The sequence below is a fragment of the Chelonia mydas genome, chromosome 22 (genome assembly GCF_015237465.2).
Source record: "Chelonia mydas isolate rCheMyd1 chromosome 22, rCheMyd1.pri.v2, whole genome shotgun sequence".
Lineage (NCBI taxonomy): Eukaryota > Metazoa > Chordata > Testudines > Cheloniidae > Chelonia > Chelonia mydas.
The window spans coordinates 15,665,013-15,691,694 of NC_051262.2; the positions used below are offsets into that span (position 1 = coordinate 15,665,013).

The 26,682-nt window shown below is 50.1% G+C and overlaps 2 protein-coding genes across 3 annotated transcripts in view; one reads left to right on the forward strand and one right to left on the reverse strand.

Moving 5' to 3' along the window:
* USP28 (ubiquitin specific peptidase 28) overlaps positions 1-26,682 on the reverse strand; it is a 125,080-nt gene that overhangs the window by 81,086 nt on the left and 17,312 nt on the right. The window lies entirely within an intron of this gene.
* On the forward strand, positions 9,590-25,201 carry HTR3A (5-hydroxytryptamine receptor 3A). The gene is made up of 9 exons (XM_043534262.1): positions 9,590-9,871; positions 16,504-16,670; positions 17,430-17,474; positions 18,440-18,549; positions 20,093-20,262; positions 20,887-21,047; positions 22,227-22,437; positions 23,120-23,353; positions 24,021-25,201. Exons 1-9 carry the CDS (start codon positions 9,805-9,807, stop codon positions 24,317-24,319), a joined length of 1,464 nt encoding a protein of 487 aa, XP_043390197.1. The 5' UTR covers positions 9,590-9,804; the 3' UTR covers positions 24,320-25,201.

Here is a 26,682-nt window from a genome sequence, read left to right on the forward strand (position 1 = left end):
CTGCGAGTCCACCTCTATTTACGGTGAGTTATTTACCTAAGGAGACATTTATGTGCTCATAATTAGTAAGACAATGCAGCACCGAGGCGTTCATGATAGCCTGGTTCTTAGCACAGAGCAAAACCATCAGTATCTGAAATGACCCATGACAGTGATTTGATTAGTGAAACGTGTAACTGAGCTCCCAGCTCAGCCTCACACTGAAAATCAGCTTCCAGCCTCCGCCGATCAGATCAGGGAGGTGATGTACTTAAGTTTGTGCTTCATTTGGCAGGGCCATAAAGCTGAGTCACAACAATGTCTTACCCAGGGGCTGCGGGGACCACGCTGGGCCTGTGGGTGCTGCATCCCAAAACACAGGCGCACGAAGTAATACAACCACAACGAGGAACAGCAGCCAGGGAAGGGAGAGGTTAAGACGCAGTGAAGCAAGGGGACAGGAGGTGCTTCTGGCTGAGATTTCAAAGGAGACCGAGAAGTATAGGGAGAGCGTTCCTGATGCCAGGAGGTACTGAGAAGGCGCTCACACTTAGCCGAGTGTGTCTGTTCCCCACTAGGGCTGGGTCGGATAAGAGGCATGGTGTGTGGACACTGAAAACATCTACCCTGCACACTAAGCCCGGGCTCTGACACAGGTTTGAGCTCAAGCCCCTTGCCTTGTCTTTCCATCCACACACATATCAATCTGCCTTGGGTCAGCAGGCACTCAGGACCAGGGGCCTAGGACCCCAGAGTCCAAGTCCTGCAGAGACTCGGGTCCATTTTGCAGTATGGACACACCTCAAGCTGCAGACCTGAGTCAGAGGGTTGGCACAGTGCAGTATGGACGTATTATCACGGCTATGGGACCCGGGTCCAGCCTTTGGAAACCCAGCTTTGTGATGCAGTGCGGACACTCAAGCATGGGCTTGGAAACACTGAGTCCACAGAGCTGGACATAGGTTTGCCGTGTAGACACATCCAGAGCTGTGTGTTCAGAATCACTGTCCGGATACAGCTCAACACAAGCCAAGGCAGTGCCCTTGCTTCCGGTGCTTTCGGACACGCTCCCACCCCAGGCTTCACGCTCAACTGGCTGAGTTCAGGCTGGAGAATGAAGCGTGGTTTAGTGAATGAATAATTTGAGCAGATACAGGGCATCAGGTGACGGAATCAAGGCTTGGTTGGCATCTGTCAATCACTATTAATGCAAGTAATGAACCATCAATACCACCACTCCTTCCCCTCAACAGCTTAGCCAGGAAAGCTGCAAGTGCAGCTGGAAGGCTGAGAAACTGCCACGCTGGCAGCCCAGAGAGAAAGCAAAAACCGGAGAGTCAAGGTTCCTTCATGTCCTACTCCCCCTGCACATCTGCCCTGGGAAGCTGCCGGCACCTGCTAGGCAGGGACGTTTCCCTCCATGCCACGTTGGAGATGTATCGTGAGCCCATTTGGTGTGAGCAGCCTCAGCCAGTGCTCCTGAGGGGGCAGCATTGACCAGCATGTGGAATTCTGGATCCCCCAGGCTTGGCGTGTGGGGTGTGTTTGGCTGGGAGGGGTCAAACTGCCCCACCCCACCCCCTTTTCTCAGAAGCAGAGCAAATGGCAGGGTGTGTCAGAAACTCCAGAGTCAGAGCCACCTGCCACTGCAGAGCAAATCATTACCAGAAGAAATTCGAACAGATGTTCAGTCCCACGCTAGGCCACCTGCCCCACGCAGAAGGAGTCACTGCAGGATCTGCAAAGCCCCTCCTGTGCGCTTCGCCTCAGCCCCGGGCAGAACCCAATGGCTTCTGCTGCATTTCGCTGAATTCCCGGGTTTGTCCAACCTCATGGTTAGAGTGGAGCTCACAGGGCGCAAATCCACCCGGGGATTCCCTGACACCTACTTGGTCCCGAACAGCTCTGCCTGAAGCTTCATTCTTCTGGTAGAGGATCAGGGTGAAGCCACCAGCCGTGGGCAAACCCTGCTTGTCACCGGTGCTCCTCTCCACAGGCAGCGTCACCTGAGACAGGTGCCTGCGTGCGGCCATCCTAAAGGGGCTCCAAGCAGGCTGGGGCAGGGTAGCAAGTCGCCACCACAGCAGCTTCAGCTCACAGTCTGAGCTCAGCTCCTGTTGTCTGGTATTGATTGGCTAAAACAGCCCCAAGCGCCTAGATCAGTCCAAGGCCATTTGTGTGTCTGCAGGCCGCAAGAGCTTTGGAGCCACGACATTCCCCCTCCCCTGGGGGAACGCCAGCCTGCTCCCTAAGCTAAATTAAAGGCTTAACAGCGCAGCAGATCCTCCCATGCCCGATATCCTTCAAAAATCTATTAGCTCCATATAAACAAGAAATGGCCCCGTGCCCCGCAATTTACAAACTACAGCTACACCATGGGCTCATTTTTAAACCTCCCCATTCCCCTGTCCTTCCTCAAGCCCCTTGCCTCCGACTCTCCATCTCCTACAGAATCCCACCTTCTGGGAAACAGAGGCTGCTTCATTCCCTTTTCAGGGCCGCTGCCATTTTAAACTATGACGCAAGCAACTTTACCGCCTTGGTGGCCAAAATCCCTCTAGGCTGGGGCTAGACCGTATTCAAGATGGAGCTAGCAATGGGCTAGGTAGAGTGTCATGCAAAGGGTTACTGTGCAGGTACCTGAGGGGTGTGGAGCTTAATTGGGTCTTCATTAGGCACCCTTTAAATAGGGAGCACTGAGGGGAACAGAGGGTAAAACCATATGTACGCTGGCTCTGCCTCTCAAGAAATACTGAGTTTACTTCTCTGGCCTGCAGTCTTTGTTACACAGAGTCTCTGTTTATTTTCCCTGGGGCCTTACCATGGAGCTATGGTCAGAAAAGTGACTATGTACAGAGGCCTCTTATTCTGCAGAGAGCTCTCTGCATAGCCAGAGCCTGCTGCCAAAGCAAAGGCCTGTGTTTCATTTCACTGCCAGCCGTAGGGCTGGCGCTGCTAGGGAAGAGCAAGCTAAATTCTGTCCTGTCACCACTTGCAGGGCGCGAGGCACCAGTGGTTCCACCCACTGCAATTCCACAGGTTACAGAAGCAAACTTGGCCCCTGGGATCTTTATCCCTGGCAGTGACACTCAAGCCTGTTTTGCTTTAATCCCAGCCAGACTGTGCATGTTTGTAGGTGGGAGAAGCCATAGTTTCCCTTGGAAATTTGATCAAGAAGTTGTTGTGAGATAAATGCAGGACTGCGGGGTGCTCCTTTCATGGTCAATTTTCAGAGTAGATCCTCACTTTAAAGCGTAAACTGATCTTGCTTTACAAATATTAGGTCCAGTTTTGCATTTCTGTAGTTCCTTCAAATGCTTTATGGGCCTTGCAAGCCATTGACTCATCCTCAGCTCGTTAATGTGAGCTGCAGTACCAGAGGCAAGTAATTAATCCTATTGTACACATGGGGAAACTGAGGCACAGACATGGACTGTGACTTGCCTACGGTCACAGAGCAAGTCCATGGAGCGGGCTGGGAATGGAACCAAGACATTACTATCCATCCACTGCTCTAACTATTCCATCATACTCCTCCCCAATATGAGACAAAACAATGAAACCATGAGGCAGTTGGGAGGCATATAACATTGAGGTGCATTGGCAGAGCTTTGTCAGACTGAGGTAGCAGGGGTGGGACATAGGTCAGGACAGAGGTACATCAGCAGAGCAGGGAGTGACTGCTGTGCAGCCATGGCCTGCTCTGTGCCGGACTTTACCACAGTCCTCTTTAGAGCGACACTTTTACAAGAATCAAATTCACCCAAAAATTTGGAAAGAAAAAGAGTTATAAGAAAACAGTGGAGGAACTGTGAGGATGCTAGCAAATTTAACAAGTGCTCAAGCTGTTCTTCAGGTACTCTCCGAAGGGGACTAATAATTTGAGCCATTCCACACAAAAGCTCAAGGAGGGTCATTTCTGTGATTACATGCAAAAGTAAACGACATGCTATGTTCTATCACCGAGAGCTGTGGGGGCCTGAGTTTAATTCCAAGTGAATTACATATTTTATGGAGGCTGGGGGCTCTAAAACAAATATGAGGGGAGGAAAACAAGACCATCAAGATCATGAGCCATCCTGTCTCAATCAGAAATCTTTAGCTTGATGCTCAGGCTGAAAAGCTGACGAGAAAAACTCTCTGCAGCATTGGGAGAAAGAAAACCTGGTAGCCTCAAAACAGGGGATGGGAGAAGAGAGGATGCTTCCATGAATTCCACTAGGAACTAACCATGCAGATTTAACCTACCCAGGGGAAGCACTCAGCACACCCTGCGGATGGGCTCTCCACAAAGTCCTTTGACAGAGACTCGATCAGGTTTTGTACAGCTCCAAGGCAAGCATACAAAAGCCCAGATTGGATCATCCATGCACTAATGACAAGCTGTCTGAGGTCAGGGAGGGAGTCTTCAGTTCAATGACTGATGCTTCCCTTGTAAACAAACATTTATTTACTTGCAAACTGGATGGAAAATTCACCTTTGGGAAAGGGCCACATTTGAGGCAATTTCTTGCTTTGCTTAAGTCTAAAAACAAAAGTTTATTCAGCATGGATATACTGTTGCAACCAATACTCCAGTTTGCATCTGAGTTTGTTTAATTTCTCTGGATACAGGATAATCCAGGAGACTAGGAACCACTATAGACAACTGCTTCTGAATGCTGAATGTAGCTTGGAGTGCGATTTCTCTCGCTTGCTAGTGTGTCTAATAAAAGTTAGCAATAGTTAAAAGGAAATCCAAGTGGTTCTTCACTAGAGCTGAGTTGGGATTTTTCTGACAAAATGTTTTTCCACTGGAAAAATCTTCGAAACAGACGCTTCCCAGTTTTGAAGAATCTCTCATTTTGGGGGGAAAAAAATTGAGTTTGAAATTGAAAGTTTGGGAATAGCCTAAAGTCCTACTTCAACACTTCCAAAACAAACAGTTTGAAATGACTTTTCATTTAGAAATCTTATTTAATTTATACGTAAAAAGAGGTTAATTTTTTTAAAGGTCAAAATTGAAACAAAACATTTTGATTGACCTGATCTGCATATTTGGGGTTCATGAAAATTTTCAAGATGTCAACTTTTTGTCCTGATTCAGGACAGGTGTTCCTCCCCACCCCCCGTCTTCTCAAAAACTTAAATTCTGTGAAAACTGTTTCCTGCCCTGCTCTTTACTACTCAATGCCATCTATTTTGTATCACCGTGCATTTCCAACATTGTGGCTCAGGCTAACCTATCCCTAGTCTGGATAACCTACCAAGGTTAACATTTTCAGAAGTCCCATTTTCCAAAACAACTTTCGCACTTAGAGCTTTGGAAAGTTTTACTTGGTCTGTGATGCATCCAGAGCAGGTCTAGCTAGGTACCACTCAGGCTTAGTTACAGGGCAAACTGTGATGGAAAACAGCTCTTCTTCTCGAGGCTCTGAAAGTCTCTCAATGCCAAGTGCTTCGATTCCCAGAAAAGCAATTACCATGCAGCAGATTACAGAGCTAATAAAATCCCATTACACCATTTCGGAAAGTAAATCTGATCTGGATGCTGCCAATTTATATCAGACGTCCCATGAAAACACATCCATTACAGTGGGCATCCTGTAACAGCCCCAAATGTACAGTCTCTATGCGTGTGTAACACGAGGCTATAATATATCACACTAATTAGACATCCGGTAACAGAAGGGCTGATAGAAACAACATTAAAATCTCTTTAAAGATGAAGACAAACCCCAAGGGAGAAAATTCAGAGTTAATTATGCTGCTACAGTAGCTCTAGTCCAGTTTCCCCTCATGCCAGGCCTAGCACTACGATCACCCTTTGTGCCCAGGCCTTAAGCCACCTTCTCCCTGACTCTCAGGCCCTTAGTGGGCCTCCACGCCTAGGCTGCCCTGGCTCTTGGCCGCTACAGCCTTGCCTGACATTGTGACCAATGTGCAAGCAAGGAAAATGACTCAGGTGCAGGAACACGCTTTCCTCTCCTCTCCAATGGGAGGCTCCAGTTTACATGCCACGAACGGTCACAAGATGAGCCCCGTGGCCTTGGGATCTGCTCATGCTTCTGAGCAAGAATCTGGGCTTTATTCACCTTTGGGATAGTTATTGCCATGACATCCCCCTTGAGATCGGGAATGAGGCAGATAGGAGGATGACAGGAGCAGGAATTCAGTGCGCAAGGTGCCAGGGTTGATGACCCTCTCCTCATCTCCAGAGAGGGCCAATGTAAGGATCAATGGTGCATTCTCTGTGCACCAACCATCTCCTGCCAGCCAACATAGCCTCAAGAGGCAAGGAGGCAGACCATCCACACGTCCAATGTAGTCCTCAGCCTCTGAAGAAGCTGGCAACAATGGGGGCCAATTAGTGCCAACTGAGATGGTTGCTGGATGCATCACGCCCCCCCACCCTTCCCCAGACCAGTCACTGTGCGTCATTCCAAAATGAGGCCAGGTGTTAGCAATGCCCATCCTCATATCCAGCTGTGCATCCCACAGGGGTTCACGTACAGCTGGGCAGTATCCACAGCACAGGGCATGGTCCCTGGCTCTGCTACAGTAGTGCTGCTCGTGCTTTTTATTATCCAGATTCAATAACAGCAAACAGCTCCGAGCTGTCTGCACTCCCCGGGAGGGGACTGGCAGTCCTCTAACAGCCGAGAAATCAAATTAGCCCTGGCTTTGCACTCTCTTTCCCTGACACAACTCCTGGCAGCCGAGGGGGAGTTCATCAGGGCCTCGCACTAATCCTTATCTTGTTTAAGTGACTCCACGCTGCCATCTGATGCAATTTGCACCGTGCTGCAGCCAAGGGCTCCAATTCCTACCTATCTGTTTTGCCATCAGTTCCATTAATAGGAAATTTCTTCAGGGAAAGCTTGACTGCTGTGCTGTCTGGGAGCAAAAAAACCCAAACCAAACCAAAAACCCAAACCTGGTGATAACTATCATTGCAGGACCCCAGGGTCCTGGACTGCTCCCTTTGGTTAGATCATCACAGAGGAGCCCAGTTCTTCAATGCTCATCTAGGAGTCCACCTACCAAACTTTATCAATGCCAAAAAACGCACAAGAGCGTTAAAAGGGAGATAGTCTTTCACTAAACAATTAACGGCCTTTCCCCTGCTATTTATCTGCAGCTCAATTTTAATAATGATTATTTCGGCTGAGCTATGTCTAGAGGCCCCACCTGCAGCGCAGCTGCCCACCCTCACAATTTTTCTGCAAGTCTCAGGGCATTTGGGGCTCCTCAAAGTTCCAGCCCCCAGAGTCATCTTTTGGGGGAGAAGGTCAGCTTTCTTCTCAAATAGTTTCTACCCCTCATGGTTAAGAAAAAATTGTTTACCACATAGTGGGAAAAAAAAATAAACCCTACAAAATAAAAATAATAAAAAATAACAAACAAAAAAAAACCAAAAAGAAGAAACGGAAAATTTATTTTTGGCATAACAAAACATGAGATTTTTCAATCTTATGATTTTTGAGGCCTGACTCATGATTTTGGATGCTTGGGGTTGGCGAGTCCATGACTGTGGCTCCTGGGTGTGACTGGCATAAAAATAATAATTAATAATAAAGACCCAGGGAGAACATTAACTGTACTTAACAAGTGGAATACTCAATTAGTTGCAATAGCACCCCTAAGCTAGCCTATAACACAATCAGACTATCCCAGAAACATTCAAGTGGTAGTTTTGCTCTTCAAATTTTGCTCGCCTACAGGGAATTAACTGCATGGCACTGATTGTTGTTTAAGAATTCGTTTGTTCGGCGCATATTGATGATTTGCCATTTGGCTTTGTAAAGGGAGTTTTTTAACAAACGTATCCAGTTTCATTGATCATTCCATGCCACACTTCAGGTTGTGACATCACACATCGACACTCGTGCTTTGCCGTTCGGAAGCAGTGGTTCAGCTTTGTCCTGTTGAGCAAACGGCTCAGAAACCCACAAGTCATGTGGGAGAATCAGAAAGCTCTCAGTGCGAAGTGGTGGCCAAAAAAGGGCTGACGTGATACCACTCATTAGCCCTTTTGGCCACTGCATCGCACTGAGTGCTTATGTTCTGCTTCGGTGCATAAACAGGAGAATCTCAAGGAGGAGCAGAGAGGTGATATTACCTCTGTATTTGGCACTGGTGCAACCACTGCTGGAATCCTGTGTCCAGTTCTGGGATCCACAATTTAAGAAGGATGTTGATAATTTGGAGAGGGATCAGAGAAGAGCCCCATTAGAAAAGATGCCTTATAGTGACAGACTCAAGGAGCTCAGTCTATTTAGCTTAACAAAGAGAAGGTTAAACAGTAACTTCGTGACTGTCTAGAAGTATCTACTTGGAAGAAATATTTAATAAGGGCTCTTCAATCTAGCAGAGAAAGGTAGAACATGCTCTATTGGCTGGAAGTTGAAGCTAGACAAATTCAGACTGGAAATAAAGCTGTACATTTTTAACTGCCATAATTTAGCCACGGTTATGGTGGATTCTCCATCGATCACTGGCAATGGTTAAATCAAGACGGGATGTTTTTCTAAAAGGTCACCTCTAGGAATTATTTTGGGCAAGTCCTAAGGCCCGTGTTATACAGGAAATCAGACTAGATGATCACAGCGATCCCTGCTGGCCTTGGAATCTAGGAATAAACCTCTGGGTTACGTAAGAGCATGGAAAAAGAGACAGCCCAATGGACAGGAGAGGGAAGATGTTTTCAGCTTTAGTTTGAAATGCAACAAAGGGTCGGATTGCGTCCTCACTTACACCAGTGTAAATCAGAAGTCACACCACTGAAGTCACTGGAGTTATACGGGTGTCAAGCCTAGGGATTTTAATGAGTCCTTAAACCTGTATAATTTGTTTTACTTGAAAAGATTCCTCTTTTCTCTAAAAAGGAAAAATTTGAAAAATAATCAGAAAGTTGTAATATTCTAGACACGTGCACACACTTGTACAACCATACACGTGCACACATATCTACACTTTCTTCCCTACGTGCCTGAATAGAGACATCCAGATTCATTGTGGGATAAGCAGGCCACACTCCACAGCAATGAATTCAGCTGCATCAATGTAGCCAGTTAAACTGAACAGACCCTGTGAAATCAACCCTTACTGACCACACATCAGCTGCCTAGAGGTGGCTCCTTATTTGAAGGCTGATCAAAACTGGGTGGGCAAACTTTAAAGTAGCTGTACTCCCTCATTGGCCATGTGATCCTTAATACAGGTCTCATTGTGTGGATGTAATATATACGTTACAGCAGTTTAATACATCTTGCTGCAGAAAACCTCACTCTCTTTTCATCCAACCCACTAGCAGAGAGATAGTTAACATTATTCATCCCCATTAAATTCCAATCTCAAATCGGAGGGTTTTGTCTACAGCAAAAATGAGACATTTAAAACAAATTATAGAAAAACCACCACCATCAATTCTATCTGAAACAGCTTTTAGCCAGGTCTCAGGTAACAAATTGCCTCCCTGGTTAACCTCATGCAGACATGCCAGTGCCCTCCCTGCCTGGGGAGAGACTGAGCGGCACTGTGCATTTGTCCCGTGTGACATCAGTCCGGGTGGGTGGGTTCCTTTTTTATCCTCCCAGCCTGAAATGTGATGCAGCAGAGGAGTCTGATTGCAAGATTAATTAGGCATTTTCAAAAACCTGACCTTTGCGGGGGGGAGGGGAGCGAGCAAAAGGTGTACCTGCTGCCCTGATTAGGTTCCCTTTATCTGCAGAGGGATGGATAGAAGCGGGAGTCAGAGCGGAGGAGAACCAGAAGACTCAGTCCTACGTGTGGAATCATTGTGAAGAGGAACTAAGAAAGACTGCGACCCTCTGGATCAGAGCCATGCCACCCTCGACTCTTTGGGCATTTCTTGCTCTGCTGCTGTTCACTTTTATGTTTCAAAGTGAAGGTAAGGAAACTTATGGGAAAGTTAGGGGGGGTCTTGTAGGTGCTGAGAGATGGGTAGAAGTATTTTAATACAAGCCTGATGGCTTAAATTCTGTGCATGAAATATACCAATTTTTTTTTTTTAAAAGAGACACCCATTTTATCACAATTGATCTATACAGCCTGATGAAGGGGGGACACCCATAACAGGCTATGGAAAGGGTTCTGTGATTTTGCATGTTCAGAGGAGTGTCAGAAATGCAGGTCAGGCTCTGGAGCAGAGAAATTAGCAATAGCCTTTGTGACAGGCTAACGGGATGTTTTTAGACTCGATAATTTTAGACTCAATAATAAAAGGCTGCAGAGTTGAAAAGTTTAAGCTTGTTTAGTCAGAGAGGATTAAAAAAAAGAGAGAGAACACAGTGATATATATATCATTTTGGAACCTGTTGCCCAAACACTTGAGCTTGGTAAATAGATATCCCTACTAATGCTTCGTTTTTCATAATGGAGGACTAAATATTTTTGGACGACAGTTAACAGAACAGATGATGAGTTGTTTTCCATGCTCCTACTCCCAAGCAGTGCAGACTCTCTCATAACTGTCAGTTATTAGTTAGGAATCATTCTTTATTGTTGCTGAACTTTCCCGAGCAAGGGAAGCAATATTGTGGTACCAATGCAGCTGTAAGGTTTCAAAGCAAGGGTATGTCTGAGATTTCCTTTGAAGGCAGGTTGGAAACTGTCTTTCATTGAGTATCATTTCTGGCCGCCAAAACTTTTGCATTAGAGTGAGGATGCAGAAGAGGAAAGGAAGGAATTGCTGTCCTGAGTAAACAATGATAAAAGCAGGGAGGAAAGGGCCAGATCCTCAGCCAGTGTAAATCAGTATAGCTCCACTGAAGTTAGTGGCCCATGCTGGTTTATAACAGCTGAGCTTCTGGCCCAAATATATTTAATGGGGGTGGGGGAGAGACATAAACACAATGAAAAAGCAAAAGTGGCAAGATCAGCTAGGAAGCCACTGCCCTGGAATCAAAGTCACCAGGACTCTTCAAGTCACAGCTGGCTGGGCACCTATTGGAAGAAGTCTAGCAAGGTCAGAGTCCCACACAGATAGCAGAGGATGCACTAGACAGCTCAATGTTGGCCCCTTCCAGCCCTAATCACTTTATGCTTCACTAATGGGTCGCTCCACTAAAAGCTACTGTCACATCATCTAACCCCCTCCCCCCACCTCCCCGCCCCGCCAGCAACCAACGCTGTTCATGGCGTTCCTCACTTTGAAAGTTTGGGAAGCTACAGCCAGCTCCCTACAGCACCCGCTCCTCTCTGGCATATGCAGGAACCACAGGGTGTTTGAGGAAACTAACTTTAACCAACCAGCAAGAATTTCCCATGGACTTTAATGCCTTTTTTCTTTCTGGTGAGTGCAAACACGCATAAAACGCGGTTCCTGTGCTGTGGACCTGCCTCCCCTGTGCTCAGAGTCCCCCTTCCATTCCAATGAATGCTATTTTAAATGACATGCCATAGATAATCCAGATCCCATCCTATTAGCCCAGCCTCATCTTAGTTCCAAGTCTAGTTTTAACATCTGGCTTGAAAATGATTAATAAGCGTTGAGCACGTACCCTCCATCTTCAGCGTGCAGCCAAGCCCATTAGGGATGAGGAGTTGGGCTGTTTTCCCTCCATTCCCTTCTTTTGAGCTCCACTCTCCTTGTGTCTGTTACTCAAGCACTCCTGGTTACCCAAGGAAACCCAGAGTTTTAGAAACAACTTCAGCAGGAAGCGTGAAGGAAAAAAAAAATCACATCCATGGAGCCTGCTTTATACATACCCCAGAGCATTTGCAGTGCCTCATTGTTCATTATAGGAGTTTGCACCCTCCCCTATATCATTTGGAGACAAGATGCAGGACGAGATGACACCTGACAATTTCTGTTTTCTCATCCTACAATGAGACAAGCCCCAGGGCTACTGAAAACTCAATTTTCCCTCAGGATCACAGTGGTAGGAGTACTAACGTGTGCCGATGAACAACGCAGATCTTCTAGGAAAACTCACCATTTAATAAGCCTGAATGGGTCTCATTTCTACACACAGGAGACCTATGCATAAAGCCACGATAGAAAACACCTGGAAGGAAAAAAGCTGCTTCTTTGTTTAGAGATTGATGCAGAAAAGTGAGATTTCTCCCAAGATACCTAGGCAAAGGGGGAAACAGAAGTGTCCCAGCAAATTAGACCTTGGTGTTTCTTTAGAAATCTAATGAATCTGCAAAGTTGCAAGTTTAAGGCTCTTATTCCTGCAGAAAGATTGCGGCTGATTAGTTTTGGTTTGATGGGAGTAATTCTGCAATGAAGATCTGTGGTCCAAAACTCCAGTCAAATGAAAAAGGGGGCTGACAAAGGGTTCACCTGTTGAAAGATGCTAGCTGAAGCCAATACACCACTAACTGAGGGCTTACGCAGGATGTAAGCAGTGCACAGGGTGTGGGCTGACTTTTTGGCACTGGAGTCACTTCCACCCTAAAGGCGAAGTTGTCCCCCCAGCCACCTGCACTGGTTCTGTCTCCAAGGCCTTGTGTGTGATATCTGCATCCTGGCTTCCCTCCTGCTCTGGGCAGCTGCCACTGGGAGCTGTCCAGCAGCAAGCCTGCTGAAGAGAGAGGCTGGCATCCTGTGTTTTCATACCAATACTGCCTGCAAGAGGTAAAGGCCCAAAGGCGAAACTCCCGGTGACTGGTACTTCTCAGCTTGGCAGGGCTGATCACTCTGGGTATGTCTACACTGCAGCTGGGAACGTGCCTCCCAGGCCAGGTAGTCAGACAAGTGCTAGCTCTGCCCAAGCTAGCCTCCTGAGCCTAGCAATGGGGATTTTGCAGCACTGCAGCGGCTGGGGCTAGCCATCCAAATCCAAGTAGGCCCAGCCCGTTGGGTCTGAGTTTCAGGATGATTGTTGTTAAACTCTTTGGCTCACCTGAAAATTTAAGAGAAGAGGGCTTGATTTGGGAACATGTGAGATTTTGATTTTTCACCCCAATTCAGGATGAAAGAAAAAAAAAATCAAATTCTGAACAATCATCAGGATGGGAAATCTGTTTCCCACCCAGCTTTATTTCTCGCTCTCTCGTGTGCGCACACAAACACACGGCAAGACTAGGTTACCTACTGAGGTGTCTGAATTCTACCAAATTTTCTCTTCTTCTGAGCTTACACAGCGCTGACATGAAGAGCAGCTCTGTGGAGCTCAAAAGCTTGTCTCTTTCACCACAGAAGTTGGCCCAATAAAAGATATTGCCTCACCCACCCTGTCCAATAGACCAGGACCCACACGGCTACACCACCACTTCAACTGCAGAGTTTGGCAGGGCAAGCCCCAAAAGCAAACCTTTGTGAGCCAACTATGACAGTCTGCACCATTAAGGGCCACTTGGAAGAGAGTGTGACAGAGTCTACAGCACAATGACCAAACAGCCTGTTTTCCTACCAAACAACAGCCTGTTTTCCTCACCCCCCTCACATCGTCTTTTGCCTTACACAGACCTGGCGGGGGCTCACGAGCCCAGCTAACTTGGAGGCATTATAGGTTCTAGGTAAAGCTTTTTTGTTTTTGTTTTTTTAAAGAAAGATGAAAGGCCCCTTCGTAGACAGCTTTTCGCAAGTCCCTGCAGATCTATTCCAGTCAGCTCCTTTTATTACATGTGAATTGTGCTCTGGTTAGACGGTCATGTTTGCGGGCTGAGATGCAGACAGGGTTCTGTGACTTTGACTTGACTTTCACTTCACAAGTTGCCTTGCAAACAGGAGCACTGCATTGGGGGCAATCTGTTATGCACTCAGTGCTCACAGCATTAAGGCAGAGAGCTTGCAGGACTGTTTGGAGGCCTGACTTTCAAGATACCAACAAGTCTAAGTATTAACAAGTGCTGCTATTTAACTACAAAGTGAATAAAACTCTGTTCAAAGGTTCCAAACGGACAGCACTGGCAAGTGGGGACTTGATCCCCTATCTCCAGGACGGGTACAGCCCAGGCAGTGGCAGAGTAACCTTTTCTCACACACCCTCTCGCCCACCAGTCACCCTTGCTCCATTTGTGGTGGGAGGAAGGAAGGAAGGATTATTGTCCCCATTTTACAGATAGAAAACAGAGACAAATTAAGTGATTTGCCTGAGTCACACAGGGATTCTGTGGCGGGGAGAGAACCTGAAGCCAGATTTCTGGAAGTCCCAGACCAGTGCTTCATCCACAACGCTGTCCTTGCTCTTCAACTTTCTGCTGCAATATTTGAAAAAGCATTCCCGCAGCAGGAACAAACCAACCAAGCCATGCTTCCTTAAACACAGCCTTTTGTTGCGGGCCAGTGTCTGGAAATTCACTCGCTCTCTCAATCCCTCCCCCTGCCCCATTGCCAGACTCTTTCTGGGGGTTTCATGGTAATGTTGTGACTGATTGGTGTGAAGAGGCCAACCAGGGAGCAGTGTTTCATTACTACCCTACTAAGGCATGGGATCACAGCTATCACAACTTGTGATGGGCCCCTCATTCATTTTAAATCCCACCAGCTCTGCTAACACTTATTAGGCAGAAAGGAGAGCTACAATCCATAACTCCTTTCCTTTTGTCAGTTCAACACAGAAGGAGAGGAGGAGCCCAGCTAGCTGGTTTGCTGGGCAGTAATGAAAGCCATGATGGTGTATGGAGATGGCTTGCAGAAAATATAGGCTCCTAGGGTTTGATGAGGTACCACTGGAGTCAAATGCAAGGTTCCCATTGACTTCAGTGGTGCCAGAGCAAAACCTTAAACCATCCCCACATCGCAGCTGATTATGGGGGCAGCCAAGGAGGGAGGAACAGGCCAAGCAATGGGTATTTGACCGATATCCAGGCAAACCAGCTGCTCTGCTGTTGCTTTCCAAGAAAAAGTCTGGCTGTAAAAACATTGGCCAAGACTACTTGGAAGCTTTCACAATGTATGAAACTCTCAGAACCTGATCCAAAGTCCATTGCAGTCCATGCTAAGACTACCATTGACTTCAATGGGCTTTGGATCAGGTCTTCAGTCACATAAATACTCTTTAAAAAAATCAATTAAAGAGGTAAATGAATTAAACATCTTGGTTTCTCTTTAGCTTCAGCCTCTTCCTCCTACTCCTGTGCCCTCCACTTCCCTGGGATAATTTGATTTAAAAAAATACAGAGGGAAATTTTAAATATTCCCCAGGTGGGAATAGTCTCACCTCTGCCATTGATCCTTGTCCATGTCTGGAGACGACAGATCTGGAAGCTAAAACTCCTTCACATGTCACCTCATACCCAGCTCCCACAGAGAGCCCAGGGAGAAGGGCTGGGAGCTATCCATGCACTGAGCTAGCAGGGTGGCTTTTTGGAAAGAAAATATACATTAACCATGAGGTCAGTCTTGCTGTAAATCCTGTTCCCATTAATAACACAGGCAGCCACCTCCTGAGTGCCCCCTTATGGCCAGAGGTCCCTCTAAGACACCTGGCCTCTGTTTTCCCCTCTTCAGAGCCCTGGAGAAATCCACAGTCCACAGGCAGTTCAAACAATCCCCACAAGGGGCCCTATTTATTTAGTCTTCTGATACATGATGGACCTCCAGGACCCAACCCCACTTCAGCGTCTCTCTCCTGATCCAAAACCCCATGGAGCCTTTCAGAAAAACAGTACATAAACTCAGGCTTCATCCCAGTTTCAGCTGGGCACATCCCCACCACCCTAAGTGCCTGTCTTTCTGCTCCCCAGCAACCTCCTGCCTGGAGTTTGTTCCTCTCCACAGTCCCTTCCAGTTGCAGTCTCTTCCCTGCTTGGACAGGGTCTCTCCCAAGTCTGTCTGCCTGGAGCTCACTCGGCCCTGCTTCTGAGCTTTTCTCCTGCTGACACAGAGCCCTGCAGGAGCGTTCTTACACCCTGCAGCATCTGCAGATATAGCTTCCCCTTCACTGCCACTTCCTGCTCCTTTTGTACTGGAACCACCTGATTCCTCTCAGGTGGGGCTGATCCTATAATCAGGGTTGCCTTAGCCCCAGGCTCTGCAGCCCATGAGGCAGGCCAGCCTGTTACACCAGCAATATGCACTCTGTGCTCTTTTTGAATGGAAGAAAGATCAAACCCCTTTGAGTATGTGCGGACCTTGGGCAGGACAATTTCAGGATGCCCAAAAGTTATCTGAGAGGCAGAGAGATGTGCCTGCAGTACTTTGAGCAGCTGGGAGCCAGGCTATAGGCTGTAGTAGTTCAGATTAGTGGAGCTCCCCATCCCACAGCCAGACTGCATTGCAGGGTCTCAAGCCCAGCCCATATGCCCCGGAGCAGGCAGTTCCACATGGTGAGCCAATAAAGTGCTTCTCTGTTCTCTAGTCGACAGGAGCCACACCGAGCCAGTCCTGGGTGGGAGTCACTCCCCACCTGAGATGACCCGGCAGGCGCTGCACTGAGCTGGTCTTGGCTGGAAGCTACTTCAGCCAGACTGAGCCATGCTTTGCTGGGAGTCGGCTTTCCCTGAGCCAGGTTGCTTTGCATCAATTGTGCAGCAGCATGGAGAGAGAGGGAATGGGGAAGGTGAGGCACTGAGCGGGTTCATGCCCAGAAATGAGTCCAAGGAAATGTGATTTTTTTTTCCCCTTAGCTGCTCGGAAAGGGAACAACAGGACTTTGAACTCTGCCAAGCCAGCCCTGCTCCAGCTCTCCGACTACCTGCTGACTCATTACAGAAAGGGTGTCCGGCCAGTTCAGGACTGGAGAAGGACAACCAACGTAGCCATTGATGTCATGGTATATGCCATTCTCAGCGTGGTAAGTCCTCTGCTTTGCCACTGAGCCCAGAAGCCCTAACACTTCTGGGGCTGAGGAGTGGAGGTAGGAACCTCTGAGCCTAGGGAGGTTCATATGTCACTAAGTTTTTCCACATCCAGGGTGAAGTGTGGAGACACAACCTCTTTAGGAGTTGGACTTAGGTAAACTAGGGCAAATCACTTGGAGCCATGTCTTCAAGTGCTCAGAAACCATTTAGGCACCTAATTAAGGGTGAGATTTCCAAAGTGCTCAGAACCCAACATGCTGAGATGATTTGGAGCCTGGCCCTATGTATAATTTAACGATATTCAATGCACCGTGCCAGAGAGGCTTGACCACAGACAAGGCAGAGTTGCTACAAGAAGCCATCCACACCCACCCCTTACTCCGAACTGAAAGAAGTTTGCTCTAAAATGTGCTGGATCAGTGACTGTATCTGAAGGCCCCTCTGCCAACAGGGCAGTTAGAGGACAGACAGGCCTTCTGGCGGGGAAAGCTGAAGAGCTTAAGAAGGCCCATCCGTGTCCCAAAGGATCTGCAATCAGAAATTCTGTTGCTTGTTATTTTGCCATCGCCCCACCTTCTCCTCTTGTGTTCTTGCCAGTTGATCCCCACTGACATCTGGAGCCGGGTGATCATTTGTACCCAAGCCCTTCCTGATCGCTTTGGGCCCTTGGCATTAATGACACAAGACCAGTAACCCCTGAGCTGTGAAATGCCCTTCGCCCGTTTCACCCTTTTGCTTTTTATTTCCAACAGGATGAAAAAAACCAGGTGCTGACAACCTACCTTTGGTACAGGCAGGTGAGTGGCTGGAACCCTCCCGGCTCTCTCGCCCACTCTCCTTCGGTGGGACTTGCCCTGGGCCCTCTCCAGGGTTAGTCACATTTATCGCTGCAGCGCTGGCACCCACAGTAACGTGGCGATTTCTCAGACAGCCCTGGAGATGTTGAGAATGCTTTGTGCTCAGGAGCCATGTTCTTCTTGGGGGGTGCTGGCCTGTGGGGACTTTTTGCTGGAGATTGTCAGTGCCTCTGTGAAGGCAGGCCTGCTGCCTGCTTCGCCGAAGGAAACTCGGACATGTCTGCTGCTCACGTCACTCTGGCCAGCTCCTGGCTTGTATTCTAACTTCCATTTTCCTCGTGGGGCAGAGGGAGTTTACTCCCACAGCTCCAGGATAGGAGGAGAGCAGTGGAGCATCCCCCTTGGCATCCACATGAGAGTTCTCACTTTCTTTTCACCCAGAGCTCCCCGAGCACACCATCCTTTTCTCTTTGGCTATGCAAAGAGAGCGCCCTGTGGGCTCCTGCTGGTTCTCACCTAATCTAGTTCATCCCAAAATGAGAAATGCAGCCAAATGAATAGCTGGGACATGGATATATCCACAGAGTCTCCAGAAGATTAGAACAGTGCACAGACTTGCTCCAACACCAAGACGACATCCCCTTATGCAGTATGTAGCCAACATGTAAAACCCAGCACCCTCTGGAAAGCAGAGAGACCGGTAGTTCAGAGCGTGTGCACATGGATGATAATGTCCTAGCTTAGTGCAGCGAGGTCAAAACCATCAGAGGATGACCAGTAGCATGTAGGGCACAGAGCTATAGGATTAGAGGGGAATGGGTGAATGCTTTAAGCTTTGTACAGTTGGGCAAGTACAGTAATTGGGAAGATAGGCTTTGCTTTGTATCTAATACTCCTGCCAGAGGTCGGGAACCGGCCTGGAATTGATCCTGCTGCCTAAGTCCCCTCTTATCTCACTTCTGCAGCACTGGATTGATGAGTTTCTCAGGTGGAATCCAGAGGACTTTGATAACATCACGCAGATGTCTATCCCCACCGAGAGCATCTGGGTACCAGACATCCTCATCAATGAGTTGTAAGTGCAGCAAAGTTCTCGGACAACAGCCCATGGGGTCTGGAGATTTAACTCTCTCCCGCCTCCCCCGCAAGTTCACATCCCACTTTATATTCCCAGCACTGCTGCTGGTTTGCACAGAGCTGGCAATATCCCCACATACCGTACACTGCAGATGGGAATAGCTCAGGAGTTGGGACATTTCCAATGCTGGCTGACTATAAACGTTCATAATTACCCTTGCTGCATTTGGGGTGGAATTCAGATATTCAGAGGAAGGTTTTGTACAGGAAACACAATGCAGGGGCAGCTGCAGAACTGCCAACCCTTCCTCGGGAAAGAAATCTATTGTTCTTAACCATCTCTATTCTGCTAGGATTTAAGGAGCTGCCATGATCTCAGTCACTTGCCACCCTTTAAAAACTTTACAGCTTTGCTTTGTGCAGTGTGATAACTTCAGTGAGGCGTTCCTGGTACTAATCAGAGGGAGTGTGTCTGTAGAGAGAGTCCTATGGTAATGCTAACGAGATGCAAAGGTGTAGGGCTGTGTGCAAACTCACCAGCCAGGGAAGTTAAAAAAAATATCATCAAAGCCCCAGCTAAAGTCATTTCCCCCCTTTCCTTCAAGGCTCACTTTGTTTCCAAACACATGACTCAAAACCAGACCAAATCAATCCCCAGCTATCAGCTCACCAGCCCCTCTGAGGCCTTTCCAACCCCAGCCAGCTGGGAGGACCCAGGACCCAGCTTTCCTCTAGGGTATTCTCCTTTGCACCACTTCCTCCCTTCCTTTTAGAACCATGTGACGAACACAAACCCAGTAACCCCATATGCATCAGAGGGGCCTTGTCACCAAAGGTAACTGTTGTATATGTCTGTCCTTTGAACGTTAAGGAGTCTGCCATAGTCTATTGTGCTTCCTACAAGTATTATTTGTACTACAGCAGTGCCTAGAGCCCCAGCTGAGATTGAGGCCCTGCAGTGCTGGGCGCTGTACACACTGGCAGTAACAGAAAGCCCTGCGCTGCAGAGATAACAGTCAAAATAGACAAGTCACCCACTGAGAGAAGCATTGGAGCTATAGCTTGGCTGCGTGGGGGTGATGCTGGTAACTAAAGATGGGGGATGACTGGTTGCGGGAGGGTTTGCGGTGGGAAAGAAGAGAGGGGTCCACAGAGCTGGAGAGTCAATAAACCTGTAGGTTTCTTTGGGGAACAGGTGGGATGGGCTGCTTGTCTCCTTGGAGAGGTTCCGGGCACGAGTCAGCTGGCAGCAACAGGCTCTAAACAGAGACCTCTGCATGGTCTCAGGGTGCTGGACAGCCCAACTTTGCCGGCTTCAGGCTGCCCAGTGCCCTGCCAGGAACCTGAAGGTCACATCTAGCGGGTATCACAGCTGCTACCATTCCTAACAGAGACGCTCTCCCAACTGTCCTGGCTAGCCAGGCTTGGGGCACTCCCATCCACTGCAGCTGGCATTTCACCATGGTAGAAAAGAGCCAGAGGACTCCGCTTTATTTATTTATTTTTTTGTCGGGGGTGTTCTCATTCTTTGTGCCCTTCAGCGTGGACGTGGGCAAGTCCCCGGACATCCCATACGTCTACATCCGCTACCACGGGGAGGTCCAGAACCTCAAGCCGATCCAGGTGGTGACTGCCTGCAGCCTGGACATCTACAACTTCCCCTTCGACGTGCAGAACTGCTCGCTCACCTTCACCAGCTGGCTGCACAACAGTACGTGACAAGCGGCCCTGCCTTCTCCGCTGCACCCTGCCCTTCAGGAGCCTTGGGAAGGGAGGGATCAGGCCAGCTAAGAAAGCCTTCAGCTGCATGGGAAGTCAATATGACCTGGTCTGGGACTCCATAGCTCGCAGCCACTTGGTGGGTCTCGGTTTCGTTCCTAGTGGACATTGCAAAAGGCACAAAATGGTCCTCTTACCAGCAGGGAAAGCAAGGACTGAGTTGGTTGGGCTCCCTGGGTCAGTGCTGGGCTCATTGGTACAGGCAGCCTGGGGTTAGCTTGTATTGTTAGCCCATGGCCGCCCAAGGAGGGACAGAGCGGGGTAAGAGCTAGCGGGGTGGAGGGTGTCATGGAGCAATCACAGTCTCTGGGAGCACGCTGGCTCAGTGCAGGCCATGCCTCACCCCCCTAGACAGCCCTAGAAATAGGGAACGCATGCAGGCCAATCCGTCCTTGTGAACAAGGAGAGAAGAGGAATGTGGCCTGGAAGGGAGGAGCGTGACGCTCCCAGATCTTGTAGGATGGCTGTGGGCATGGAGTGCATCAGCAGTGTTGGGGGAAGATGTCCCTTCCCCTCAGGCCCCCAGCCCTGATGCCCACGTCTCTTCCACCCACAGTCCGCGACATCAACATCTCTCTGTGGCGGCAGCCCGAGCTGGTGAAATTTGACAAGAGCATCTTCATGAACCAGGGGGAGTGGGAGCTCCTCTACGTACTCAGCCAGTTCCGGGAGTTCAGCGTGGAGGGCAGCGACAGCTACGCCGAGATGAAGTTCTATGTAAGGGCCCTCCCCTGGTTGGGTGTGGGCCGTGTGTGGGGGGGGGAGGGGAGGCGGGGAGAACTGAGCTGGGGAAGCACCAAGATGCAGAAGGCAAAGGGTGCCATTCTCTCTCTACTTGTGCAATCGATCTCCTGGCTCTGAAGTGTGCAGAGGGGTTGCTGAGCAAACCCCTCAGCTAGCAAGGACTGTTGCAACACAAGCTGCAGCACATCACTCATACAAGGGGACAGGACCCCCAGCCTAGGTCCGCTCCAGTGCAGCTCGCACCTGGTTCGTTAACAGGAGGCAAACGAGGTCGCTCAGCATGGCTTCTACCTGATGGCCAGCTTCCCCCTTTGGGTCCAGCTGCTGCCTACAGACTGCAGAGCTTCCCCCAGCACCCTGGTTTGAGCCAGAGTTAGTCGAACACCCAAGAAACACACACAGAGTAAGCCCAGATGCCGTTTGTTTGACCCGTATGAGCAGCCATTTCCCCCAGCATGAAGTGGTTCTGTAGCTGGGGCCCCCTTCCAGGGCAGGGCCGTTCCTCCCACTTCCCGGCCATAATACGGCCGTAGAGCATTAGAAGTCTCCAGTGCTGATGGTCCGAGGATCCAAGCCACTGCAGGTGTGTGGCTTAATGGGCTGTTTATGGGGCAGCTGGTGACTATAAATAAGGAGCCCAGAGGGTGTGCTGCGGTGGTGTGTGTGCATGGAGGAGCGGCTTTGCAACCGGAAATGCAGGCCAGCTGAGCCGGATGCCCTTGCTCTCAGTCTGTGCTGTGCCCATGGGCCTGGGCCCTTCATTTAGAATGGGGGCGGCCAGGCAATAGCCAGTCTCAGCTCCACAGGTGCCCTGCCAAGCTGCTGCTGCCAGTTCAAAGCCAGACCAGGGGTCACGCGTTAGGGCGTTCGGGGTGAGAAGCAGGCAATGCTCCCCACAGCAAACGAACAGGGCTGCCGCAGAGAGGAACACATCACAGCCGGTGCCATATGTGCCTGCGGAACATAGCAGCCACTCAGCCAGGCCCCTGGGGCCAGCAAAGCTCTTGGCCTTTCACTTCTGACAGGGTTGCCTGGCAATAACAGGCCCCAGTAGCGGTGAAGGGGAGCCAGGCAGCCACGGACCTTTATTCCCGGATGGCCTCCTCCTGATAGGGAACTCTCCACCTTCCCCGCCCCCTCTTGTGCTGGCAGGTGGTCATCCGGAGACGCCCCCTCTTCTACGCCGTCAACCTGCTGCTCCCCAGCATCTTCCTGATGGTCATGGACATCGTGGGGTTCTACCTGCCTCCCGACAGCGGGGAGAGGGTCTCCTTCAAGATCACCCTCCTGCTGGGCTACTCCGTCTTCCTGATCATTGTGTCGGACACACTGCCGGCCACTGCCATCGGGACCCCACTGATAGGTATGATAGCACCCATCACCGTGGTTACCTAGGTGCGCACACATCCCCGGTTGAAATCTAGCATCTGTCTCCCTCGCGGAGTCCAGAGCCAAGAAGGGGCTGGGTGGTGATAGTCTGGGGCAGATGAACTGTATGGCCAGAGAATCTGGTAGGACAGTGCACTGGACAGAATTGTGTGGGGGTGCTGTGGGTTGGGCATAAGGACCATTAGCAGAGCTGTGGGAGGGAGAAGACCAGAACTAGGATAGCAAGAGATGGGGGCTGTGGGTCAGGGTTGAGGTGTACTGGCAGAGCTGTGTGGTGCTAGGGAGGCCAAGTCTGAAGTAGGAGGGTCTGCTGAGGGCCAGAATTACAGGGCGCCTGCACAGCTCCAGATGCACTTGAGGACAGGAAGAACAAGGGTGGTGTATCAAGACAGAGGGGAATTGTCAGAGCTGGGTGTGGGGTGACTAGGACAGGAATAGCCAGGACACTGGTTGGGTCAGGGTTACGCTGAGTGATACGCTGAGCTGCCAGGGGTCCCGGTAGGGCTGGAGCAGAAGGGGGTACTACATGTGAGGAAGACCTAACATCGAGAGAGGTGAGTACAGAGAGCTCACCCAGGCCCTGCCTATGCCGTGCCTAGTTTTAGCCGAGAGACTGACCCTGCTGACCATGGACCATTGCTGCCTTCCTCTGGCAGGCGTCTATTTTGTTGTGTGCATGGCCTTGCTGGTCATCAGCCTGACTGAGACCATCCTGATCGTGCGCCTGGTCCACAAGCAGGATCTGCAGCCTCACGTCCCTGACTGGGTCAAGCACCTGGTGCTGGAACGAGCCACCATCCTGCTCTGCATCCGTGAGAGGCAGAAATTCTACCCCAGCAGGACACCGAGTTCGGACATCAGCCGGCACCCAGAGAACAATGACAGCACAGGTACGAGCTGTGGCACTGGGAAAGGGGGTAAGGGCCGCAGGGAGCTGGCCTCCTGGCTGCACGTTACTATCACAACCAAGGGGGGATAAGCTGCATGGGATTAGAAAGAACTCAGGGCTCACCTGGTGGAGCTAGACCATGATGCAGGGAAGCAAAACACCTGAGCCTGCATGATGGGGTCAGTGTTGAACTCAAATCCTCCTGGGGCATTAGCCCCAAACCATGAGAGGGGCACCCCACTGCTCTCAGCAGGACCCCGGGGACCAGCTCTGCCCAGAAAGTCCATGTGGCCCAGGAAGGAGCAGTGGAACAGGATCCCCTTTGGGCCACACAGCTCGGGGACATTGGCCCTATTGCACAGCTTACAAAGGCACCCCAGGCATCTTCACTCCCTGCTGGCCCCGGGGCAATGGGGCCAGAGCACCACCCCTCTTTGGAGCACACGCCCCTTGGCCTAGCACGTAGAGAAAAGGGACATACTAGATTTAACCCCCCTGCCTGCCCCCAGAGGCTGTTTGCTGTCAGAGAGGGTGGCTCTGGGCCAGACACTGGGGAGGGGGGCTCAGAACCCCACCTCTGGGGTGGTATAATGCCCAGCACAGCCAAGCTCAGCAGTGCAGGGCTGGGACCTCTGAAAGGCTGCCCCCTCTCTCTCTTGTTCCTACAGCGAAGCTGAACCACTACGGCTGCGAGAACTTCCGCGAGTATGAGAGGACGGCAGGCGCAAGGCCATTGCCGGCACCTCCGGCACAAGGAGAGAGCTCCCCGGTGGTGGAAAGCATCCTGCAGGAGATCGCTGCCATCCGCCAGTTCCTGGAGAAGCGCGACGAGTTCCGCGACATCGCCCGCGAGTGGCTCCAGGTGGGCTACGTGCTGGACGTGCTGCTCTTCCGGGTGTACCTGGTGGCTGTGCTGGCCTATAGCATCACGCTGGGCACCCTCTGGTCCATCTGGCAGTACGCATGAGCCGTGCCGGTCTCTGCAGGCAAGAGTGACAGGGCGCTCCACTGCCATGTTTGAAAGGGGTCATTCCCAGCTCCACGGACTTCCCTGTATATTCTAACCACAGAGATACAGCGCCTAGCAGTTCTTCAGTGGCACTGGTGTAGCATAGGTGGGCTCCAAACACCATGGCTGGGAGACGGTTAGAGAGGGATGAATAAGCTTTAATTAAATCTGAGCCAACACTAACCTTAGCCTAACCCCCTTTCCGGTCTCCAGCTAACTCCCTTCCCACTCACATGCCGCACACCTACTCCCCCAGTCCCGTTCCAGCTCCTCTCTCATTTCCATCAGGACACAGAGAGCAACATCCCACCACACAGGCTGGCCTCCCTGTGCATCTGGCCACAGCAGAAGCAGGAGATGGTGGGAATATACCAAGGGAGCCTGAATGTGCACAGTTCCCAGGCTCACACGCCTCGACTGCTGGGTGCTGAGCTGACCAGAGCCCTAGGAGGCTGACTTAGTCCCAGTCCAGACCCAAACACCCATCTATTTGTTTATGGGGTGCGGGGGCTCTCAGCCACCTAACCCCAGCCTCTCCATGCCACCTCAGTGCCTTGCTGGCTCTGCGGGTGCTTTCCTTACATCTGTAGCAATCCATGTGCTTTTTCAGCCCCTTACATCTCTTATCCTAGCTCTTACCATACACTTTAGCAAGTAGGATTTTCTTGTTTGAGTATTTCTTTCAGGTTACTGTGTATCAAGTAAGTCTCTGTGAAGGTTCAATAGCTGCATGCTGCCGGGAACTGCCGGTAATTTGATGGCATGGCTCTTTTGTAAATAGCATCCCACGTAGACTATGTGCTGTGTATGGTGTTTTGTTACCAGTTTCAATTGTCTTACCCAAGAGATCTTGGAAAACTAAATAATAAACTGGATGTTTCATTCACTAAACCGAAGAGGACAAAGAGAGACTTCATGTAGTGGCAGGTGGGTGTTGGATAAATCCACTCGGCAAGGTGACCACAGGAAAGCATGGTAGATATTTGGAAAACGTCTCCAGCAAGGGCACGCCACACTGGCCTAACCCTGCTCCCATGGGAGCGGAAAAAGTCCAACGCTGAACACGTTCGTACCTCCCGCCCTACATGACTGGCACTGGAGCGCCAGGAGTGTTCAGCACCAAGGACAGAGACTACAGGAGAAGAGCACCGCTTGACGGCTGTGTGTGGCGGGCAGGAAGGAGGGGCTGTTTAAATGCTTCTCAACTTCGCTGAGGACTCTTTTGCTCCTTCCCTTTAAGCCTAATTAAGGCAGTGGCCCATTCACATGGCACATACTGTGTCAGGCTCACACATGGCTGGACACAGGGGCAAAGAGCAGGGACCAATTGCACCTAGGACAGTGGTCTCCTGGTCCACGATTGGCGTGCCTCAGTGTGACCACAATCTGACTAAGCCCTTGGGGTGGCTGTGGAGGTGCTGGCCATGGGGAGCCCACTTTAATGTCACAACTTCCATCTCCTCTGTGCTCCTTGGTCAGCTTATCCCATCAGCTCTCTTTGCCCTCTGATTCTGTTGTAGGGCAACAAATCCTCATATCTATGTGCACATGTGGACACTGAAGGCCAGGAGTTCAAAGCCACATAGACTGGTGTCAATACTGTGGTGTCACGTCCACCATTCCTGCCCCTCTGCCACCTGGCACATTGCCCAGTGCTGCCTAATAGCATTGGCACAGCAGAGCCCCAAGTGCACACTTCGCACGCGTAACCCATGCCACCACAGTCTACCCTCCTCTCCCACCCTGACCTGCTGGATCCTTGGGCTTTATACTAAAGGCTTCATGCCACGTGGCCCTGGAGCTCCTACCCTGCAAGCACAGACAGTGAAATGACCTGCTTTGGCCATCCCGGAGAGAAGAGCGGAGGTTGGGCGAGATCAGGACCAAGCTGGAGGACACAATACTTAATTCTCATGGATCCAGAAACACTGAGCCTCCTGCAGCCCCTGGGGGCTGGGCTCTCTATCTATGTGTTGTCTCACAGGTCTGATTCAGAGAGAGCTGCCTTTTGTAGCCGTAAGGGGTGAGGCTGTGTGGTGGGATGGGGAGTGAGGTGGAAGGGACTAGAAATTCCAGAGGTGACCAAATGGAGGCAAAGCTGGGGTCAATGCAGGAAGACATGGAGCAAGATGGGAATGGGGACATGGGACCTGCCTCCCATTGTCACATTCTAGTGCTCTTCATTGTTCACTGACTCCACCTAGCATCTATTATTGCCTGCACAGCTAGCCCAGTTCCTTCCCGAGTGTCCCTTCCTTCCTCTCACTCCATTTGCTTCAGCTGCTTCCCTTGTGGTGTGTCCATCACATGCAGCGGTTGCT

What these genes read in the sequence shown, in the direction of transcription:
- HTR3A (XM_043534262.1), top strand. Translation starts at nt 9,805, where the DNA reads ATGCCACCCTCGACTCTTTGGGCATTTCTTGCTCTGCTGCTGTTCACT. An exon ending in TTTTATGTTTCAAAGTGAAG is followed by an intron (nt 9,872 to 16,503) that starts GTAAGGAAACTT and finishes TTTTCCCCTTAG; the next exon opens with CTGCTCGGAAAGGGAACAAC. An exon ending in ACGCCGAGATGAAGTTCTAT is followed by an intron (nt 21,048 to 22,226) that starts GTAAGGGCCCTC and finishes TTGTGCTGGCAG; the next exon opens with GTGGTCATCCGGAGACGCCC.